Source organism: Colletes latitarsis, chromosome 12 (assembly GCF_051014445.1).
Source record: "Colletes latitarsis isolate SP2378_abdomen chromosome 12, iyColLati1, whole genome shotgun sequence".
Taxonomy (NCBI): Eukaryota; Metazoa; Arthropoda; class Insecta; order Hymenoptera; family Colletidae; genus Colletes; species Colletes latitarsis.
The window spans coordinates 24,600,058-24,608,639 of record NC_135145.1 but is presented as its reverse complement, the minus strand read 5'-3'; the positions used below and the strand labels follow the sequence as shown (position 1 = coordinate 24,608,639).

General features: G+C 32.1%; 1 protein-coding gene across 3 annotated transcripts; it reads right to left on the bottom strand.

Annotated features, from left to right (window-relative positions):
* Positions 1-3: 3 nt before the first annotated feature.
* Tmem63 (transmembrane protein 63) lies at positions 4-8,498 on the bottom strand. Of its 3 annotated transcripts, XM_076779716.1 has the most exons (12): positions 4,367-4,502; positions 3,910-4,036; positions 3,607-3,824; positions 3,019-3,295; positions 2,844-2,947; positions 2,579-2,771; positions 2,399-2,513; positions 2,059-2,255; positions 1,363-1,689; positions 997-1,272; positions 692-925; positions 4-603 (listed from the first exon to the last, which is right to left on the bottom strand). In XM_076779716.1, the coding sequence occupies exons 1-12, from the start codon at positions 4,384-4,386 to the stop codon at positions 400-402; spliced, it is 2,292 nt and encodes a 763-aa protein (XP_076635831.1). In that variant the 5' UTR covers positions 4,387-4,502; the 3' UTR covers positions 4-399. The 3 variants fall into 3 exon arrangements, 1 of the variants encoding a protein (XP_076635831.1); XR_013080848.1 differs by lacking the exons at positions 4-603; positions 692-925; positions 997-1,272; ... (5 more) ...; positions 3,019-3,295; positions 4,367-4,502 and adding exons at positions 5,091-5,316; positions 5,394-5,631; positions 5,701-6,372; positions 6,449-8,498 and having other exon boundaries at positions 3,686-3,824; XR_013080847.1 differs by lacking the exons at positions 4-603; positions 692-925; positions 997-1,272; ... (6 more) ...; positions 3,607-3,824; positions 4,367-4,502 and adding exons at positions 4,537-5,316; positions 5,394-5,631; positions 5,701-6,372; positions 6,449-8,498.
* Between the last annotated feature and the right edge of the window lie 84 nt (positions 8,499-8,582).

The window sequence follows — 8,582 nt, the reverse complement described above, 5'->3', positions numbered from 1 at the left end:
ATAAACATTAATATTGATTATTATTATTATTATTGTTTGAATAATACTTTATTTTTACATTTCACTAATATAAATACAAATTAAAAATTATTAAACACCCTTCTTGGCGCCAGGTAATTTAATCTCAATATTTTATGCTTTTTCAAGCGGAACGTTACATTAATTATGCTGAATTTAAAACTTCCATGTTTAAAACTCTTGATGCATCATAAATGAATTCGATTTTATTCACAAATGAATAGCTTCATCGTATTTGTACGATACGTGGAATTTTAATGATCAGTTACAGCATTCGATATATTTCATTGTGTTGAATTATTAATAAATGCACCGTCTATGCATTTAACATCACAATGAGGTTGCGTTTAACGTCTTGATTTTTTGTATAAAAAAATATTATTATGCTTCTGACTCTTTACCATAATTTTGATAAAGTTTTGGACTCTCTTGGACCGATGAAGTAGTAGTAGTTATTAAACTGGGCAAATTGCGATCAGAATCCAAGCCATCGGATACAGTTTCTTCCAAAGAAATCTGTTCCTTTCGCAACACGGGTGCCACAAAATTCTGACCAGTTGACAAGTCTCTCTTGAACGCTTGCGTCTATAGTAAACATTTACTTTCAATGATTCAGTTGGTTCTATGTATAGTATATGAAAATGGATGTTGAAAATATGTTCGTTAACGGTACCTTGGACTTTGATGTAGGCAAGGTAGCTCCGGTAACAAGACCTAAAATGCTTGCAGCGAGACCACTAAGTTGTACAGCAGCTAATGGCGATAAACCTCTTCTTACTAAGCCTAAAGCTAATAATGCGGCTTGGGCCAAAATTGGAGCTGCTCCGGTAGCGCTTGCCGCTGCCCCTGCTAACTGACCACCACCAATGCTTGGTCCGTACGCGAAGCATAGATTGTGCCTGTCCACCTGTGCGAAATCAAATGTAACGTATTTATTTATTAACATTTTAACCTTAATGTGAAAACGTTTTAACATACCAGATGTTTCACTATAAGGTAGAGCAGTCCAAAAGGTGTAATTAATGGACAAGCTAAACTGTACACGGTTGTCATAGTAAAAACTAAGAGCAACCAGGCATAATGAGCACCTAGTGGAAACTCCCATAATACTGCCTTTCTAACGTGTATTCTTTCTGCTCTGCTACGAGCTATGCACAGTTTGAAGGTATACAACGCTAATTCAGGAAATCTGACCAACTCCAAACCACTTCCAAGTAAGGCCGCGGTAATAACATAATTTACAAACAAAGCACCCTATATAAACGCAATAATCTTTTAGTTATATGGAAATATTTTTAATGTGGTTCTAGGATACATTAATTGGTACCATTGATGCAACCTCACCTGATCAGGTAAAAACACACATTCCCAATTTCCTGCGTCAGTTGTAGGATTCACAGTCCATTCTAAAAATGCTTGAGCACTGGTTAAGCCTAAACTAGGTAATATGAGAACCATCAGTAATAAAAGAAGTAATGTTTTTGTCATTACTGCCCGATTCAGGCCGCTTCTAGTCCAATGTCTAACTAACGATTCACTTCTTGCTACTAATACAGGCATTAAAGCAGCCACACTGACTAGTAAAACAGTTGGAAGGAAAGATGAAACTATTGGACTAAGATTCATAATCTCTCCTGTAATCGGTAGTCTATTCAAGGCAGATACTATTACCTAAAATCAGGCATTAGAAATTTATCAAATGTTAATGTAATTAAAGCAGGTAATATTTGAACATAATTAGTACAGATGTACGAGTACCCGAGCCATACAGATCTCAAAAGTTCGGGTAAAATTCTTCATGCAGGATGGAAAACTTGGTAAATTTCAGACATGATTTTTCATGTCTGATCTTGAATTTTTAAGTTTGGAATCGTTTTCATGCGCCGTCTAATGAAACGTAAAATATTTAAGAAACCATTTGATTGCACTACGTACATGAAAATGCTTTGAAATTTTAAGTTCAAGATCGGTTGAAAAAATCATATCCCGAATCGAATATCCGCACATCGTAACAAGATTTACTAATGGAAAATGACTTACAGCCGGTGTAGTAAGGAAAAATAATACGATGCCCAGAGCAAAATTGATTAAAACAGCGTTTAAATACCAACATGGTCTTGGTATACTTAGATTTTCCCAGAAAATATCGGATGGTGTTGGTGCATAATTTACAATCCATTTTATACTAGGCGAAGAATTTAGTTGTTTCCGCATAGTTCTAGCTGCTCCAGACGTACCTTTTCATAATAATTATTATTATAATGGAATAATTATCGATTTAACTGATTATCATTATGACTATATAGTACAGTTTGACTTGTTGTATTTAGCATTGTATGTAACGCATAATAATGTAAATAATCGGAACCCAGCAACTAACCTAAAGTAACAAAAGCTACTCCTAGAGGCCTGGACAATGCTATCCTTTTTTCTTCTTCGACCAACAATGACAATCGTATTAATTCGTTGTGGTAAAATTCAAAAGCATCAACTTGCTATAAAATAAATGATATATTTGTCTGTGGATTCGTGACAATATTTCTAAATAAAAGTTACATACATGTTTACAACAGCAACCTATCACTTGGCCGCACGGATATGGATACATTTTTAAAGGTTCCCTTTTTTTTGCATAATTTTCACAATATAAACAAGCTTGCTCGGCACAATCCTTTTCAGCATCTAATGCCGAAAGCCGCCTAATATCGTAAGCCAATGTAACATCTTCCACTGTTAAAGTAGGAAATGCTTCTCTGGAAATAATGATACTATTAGAAAAGCACAGTAAATCAAACGGTAGTGCATATTAATATGAATTTACATACTTGAAATAATCAATAAGAGTCTGAACATTACACTGATGCTTTGGCACCTCTGTAATTAATAATGTCCTAGCTGCTAATTCACCACCATGCCTAGCATCTTGCACCTACAAAATGTCGACGCTAAAGCTTTAACAATTTGATTGGTTGCATACGCGCAATCAATGAAATATTATACCTTTTTTAAAAAATTCCTCATTACATAACCACCAATCGGTAAATAGGATAAGATTATTAGCGTATGCACCCAAATCCATGTAGACATTGGATCTATGTTTGACAATGTTGTATGACCAAATGTTGCATTGTCTCCTTGCATGGTTCCATGAAAATTAATTGGTAAAGCTATGCACAAAGATACAATAACCATCAAAGTTGTTAAGATGATTAAATGACGCTCAAACGATATATATAGTAAACCATCAGGTCCAGCTCGTTTTAACAATTCGTCGTCGCTAAAATTACAATTACAGAATATTGTTTTATTGTGTGTATTAGATTTATACACAAGATAATAATACATGAAAAACTTTTAATAGTTCTTTAACATGTAAAAACTTTATGTATTTTAACACTTTATCTACCGCTAGCCGATTATTATTATTATTATATAAATTACAGTGCTTCGAAAGAAGGTAATTATTTTCCATTTTTCCAGGCAATTGCCAAAACTGGCCTAGTACTGGAGAACGATCCGCACCCGATCGAGCCAGTTACTTAACTTTTAAGCGATAGATAAAGCGTTAAAAAACTTTATTATACTTACGTAACTTTGAATGCAGTAACAATCCATGACAGAAAGCCTTTATCAACCTGTGATAGTTGTGAATTGACGGAAGTTTCTATGCATATTGCATCTGTATCTCTATCTTCATTGTCCCCATAAAATATATCCATCCATCGTTCGTCCGATTTGTTTAATAACGCAAGACGTCCATAATTCCATGCACTCTTACGTAATAAACCAAATAGTAAAACAAGGAACTGTAAAAAGGCATTGCAACATAAAAATACCATTATTACTAGAGTACAAGAAGAAATATGCTATGTGTGCAAATGTAATTTTTACCAAAAATCCAAAAAGATTTAGTAATAAATTTTCAGGAATGCCTGCATAAACATCAGTGATTATCGTTGTATTATGCCTTGGTATTGGAATGCACGAATTTACAGTTGGAGTCTCGCGTAGACTTGGTCTGAAATTTAAAAAATAAAAATTATACAAAAAATGTTTTACAAGTATTCGGTTAGAAGCAGAACTTTCTATTTGGTGTTATATATTGTAAATATATTTTTCTGGAATCGTTATAAAGGATTATATGCATGCTTAGTACGGAAACTTATAAATGGTTAAAAAAGTAATTCGAGTCATGAAATATTGAAAAATGTAATAAAAAATTGAAACAGCACTTGTATTCGATACCTTACGAGAAACAAATAAGCTTGTTAACAATCGAGAAATGTCGCGTAATAATAAAGTCGGCTGTAAGATCGGTTCTAGCAAAGATTTGAAGTTTGCTACTTACGGAAAATAAACACTGCCCATACTTTTTAAGAAGTTTATATTAGTTTATGGTTAAATAAACACAAAAGCGCATGTTAATAAAAGTATGTCAATTTGACACATCATATGCGAATGCCGTTGGTTACAAACAGTTACAAATATATACGCTGACGTAGTCTAACCTGACCTAACCTGAATGCCGTGATTGTAAGAGATAACACGATATCACTTAGACCAGATTTTATTAAGATTAATCTTTGTTTAGAAAAATATTATATATCATCATGATAAATTATCAATCGAATTCTCCCATCTTAATTATTTTAAATTCAATAGCCTAGATAATAAAACTAGACGCGAATAATAGACATAAATGTACAAAAAGAGTATTTGTAAACTAAATTTTTAAATAGATATACATCATACGTGAAATATGGTCCGTATATAAATAATAAATGAATCATTTGTGCGGAATCATGTTAATATCATGGACACTCGCACCTTTTATCTTATTTTTTAATTGTTAAAAAAAAAGAAAGAAAAAAAAAAAAGAAAAAAACCAATTGTTTCTTTTTTACATATAATTTAATTATATCTACAAAGCTGATTAAACGTGTAAAAATATTTTATATACGCATAATTATTGTTTTAGTTCTATTTGAAAGTATTGCTTTAAAACCAAATACTATCTCATGTTTTGTATCTACTCTGACATTGTTGGTATCGAGTGTATGGTTGTAATTCACCAGTTGTAATACAATCCAAGATCCAAGCTTCTCTTAAACCTTGCGTGCCAATAAGAATTTTTGCTGTTTCTGGATTTTCAATAATACGACCACCTGCAGCTTTTATTAGATCTTTCAACACGTTACAGGGAGGTATTGTATCATTTCCAACGTATATGTAACCACAAGCAGCAAACAATTCAGGAACATAGGACTTTCCAAATAATTGTCTATCTTTACGATTTTCCTGAAATCATTAATCATTAGTAGAATTTAATACGATACGTTTTGCGTAAACCGTATGGAACATTATACTCAATTTACCAGCGCTGCTTTCGAAAAATGTGTCATTTCATACTCTCCTGGATTTAACCATGTATTGCTTTCTAAAGATTTTAAGACCCATTCAAGTTTAACGAGCCAACAGCCTCGTATAATTCCATGTAGCAGATTTATCGTACGCACCCCCGTGGTTACAACGTGTGTTGTCCGTTTTGTGACATTTAATTCAAGCTTTGCACAACCAAGAGCTTTAATAACGCTCCTAATCATATTCTTATCGCTAAAACAAAGTAGAATGTTAGAAAAGGGAATAAGTTATAAAGAAGTAGAGAATAAAAGCATTCCTTACTCATTTGATAGACCCGTCGCAACAATATTTATCGTTTGTACTTTCTTTTTTGTAAATATTGCAGTAGACAGCCCTGTAGTAGCTTGGAAATCATTTAACGAATTCCTATTTGAAACACAAGTGCGTGTTTTAACTGTTTCTTCTCTGTTTTTTTTTAATCTCCTTAGAATATCTTCATCGACAATTTTTTTAATAGTAATTTTTTTACTAATAATCTTTCTTGGTTTCTTTTTATTAGAAAAAGTACAATCATTCTCTAATAGTGATTTTTCGTTACTTTTTCTTTCAATGTGTTTCATGTTATTTTCATTGTTTCTTAAATTAACTGTACTTTTTATATGTTCTTTTTTCAACTTTTTGCGTTTCTTTATACATGTAGGTTCCTTAAGTGGAAAAATTTCTCCATTCACTGGGGAAAATGATAATAATTGCGAACATTCACGAAGAGGCAATAGTTTCTTTTTAAATTTCCTTTTAACGGAAAGTACTGTTGGATTTTCTCTATTTTGATATTTTTCTGATTCACTCTCGTTGGTCGATTCTTGCGTAACTGTTGCCTCTGATTTATTACTGAACATTTCACGAGACGAATTATCACGAATAATTGTCTCATTTTCAATTTTCTCTTGTTCGTAACATGAATTTGTACATTCCGTAGACACATTTTTTAGCCTAAAAGAGTAAAAAGAAGGTAATTATAATCAATTTGAAGATTGATTTCTTCAAAATAAAAGAACAATGTACTTACGATAAATGTGATTTATTTTTAGGAGAATTTGTTTTAGTAGGATCTCTCGATTCATTTTTATCATTAGTGTCTTGTACGAATTGTGATTTGAATAAAACAGGACGACATGTCGGATACGGAGTACTTTCTATGTAGCTTCGACTATCCGAAGTTTTATTTTCAAGTCTATCTTTCATCTTAGGTACATTAATGGTGTTGGTACTATTTCCTTCCGTATCCGTGTTTTTGTTTGCCATACCATCTAATACCAACAATCTTCTTTTGCCATTATTATTTGGTAAATGTAATCTATTCAATGTATCCAAAGATGTATTCATTTGTAACGAAGTACAATTTGTATTTATGCTTTCCTGTGTTTTTTCAGAGACCGAGGAACACGTAGCTTTTTCTTCTTTGTGTTCAACACCTTTATTATATCTTTTTTCTCTACAGGTTTTTTGTTTAGTCTTATCTTTGTTGTTGTTGTTATATTTCTTTTGTGCATCGACCGATGTGTTCACATTCAAAGAAGTCTGTATCGTATTTGCACTGCTGCCTGCAATTGTCTCTATACTTTTATCGTTATAATGTATTTTAGTAGATTGTTCATCGATGTTATTATATAAAACAGATTTTCTTAAATTTCTAGAATTTTCATAGAATGGTTCAGGAACTTTCACAGTTGCATGTACCAAAGAAACAGGAGCATGGTCATTTCCCAATAATTTTTGCTGGGAAAGGTTACCAGTGATATCTTTGATTACTTGCTCTAAAGATTCTTGTTGGTCGTTTAACTTCTCAAACAGACAAGTTATTTCCATAGGGACTGTACTTTTTCTGGTATTATCATCTAAAGAAGTAGACGAATCATATATACTTTGAGAATGTTCATTCTGCGTGTCTAATGCTTGCTCATTTATCATCGTAGAACAACAGATTGGCACCGCCATAAATGTATTTTCATCTTCTGAAATACTTGAAACAGACACAGATCGATCTTTACAAGAAACAGAATCGATAATTCTATGTTTTTTTGTTTCGCTAGGAACGATTAATTTACGTGATTTATTTGAAAACAGATTTAAAGTATCAGGTTTTTTGTTGCTTCCAGCTAACACAACGCTACTCCGGTCATCTTTATTCTCCATTTGCGAGAAATACAATTTCGAAGAATTACATTTTAAATTAACATTATTACTACTTGCGTTCATATTGCTAGAGGATTTATTTACATCGAATAATCGCCTTTTTTTCAATTTAAATTGCTTTTTCCGTTCACCTGTGTTTTTATTTTCATATTTCTCTTTTGGCGTGTCATTAACAGTTTGGTTTACATTGTATCCTTTCTTTTTTTTAGTTGATATTGTAGATGCTTCGGTACTGGTAGCAGCATACGATAAATCATTGCGTAAAGTTACATCCGACCGATCGTGTTTACTCTTTAAAATTTTTTGTGTCTTAACAGATAACATATTTTGGGTATCAAAGACTTGTTTAGTCTTTGTCAAAATAGCTTCTTTCAACCTTTCACAATTTTTATTCAACGTTATATCGTCATTACTGATTTTCTCTACAAGTATTCGCACATCTTTTATAGGATTTATCTGATCGGATATACATTCATCTCTCTTATACAGTTTATATTTACCATTTTTTGAACTTTTATCATGGTTAATTTTAGTTGACGTTGCATTATTATTATATCCGACATCTATTTGTCTAAGTGATCCATTGCCAGAGTCTGTTAAATTTGAGACGCAACTTAAATTGACTGCCAATGAACTACGTTGACAATTAAGGCTGTCAAATTCATCAGATATATTTCCCGTGATTGTTTTTTTTTTATTCGTACTCATTGTTTACGCGTACTTTGTTAGAGATGATAATTTGAGAAGCGTAACTTTTCATAAACATCGTTTTAATAATCGATCACACGTTTAATATAATTTGTGTCGATACATATTATGAATATTATTATTTAGAAATTTCTATTATTACGATTTATTATAGAATAATGAAATTATAATTATGATTATAAAGAAAAATGATATATACCGATAATATCATGTCATTACGCCATCGTACCAAACATATTTAAACTTGTAGGGAGCATAAAGTAACTTCCTAGTTACTACCACAGATGGCGCAGGGATGT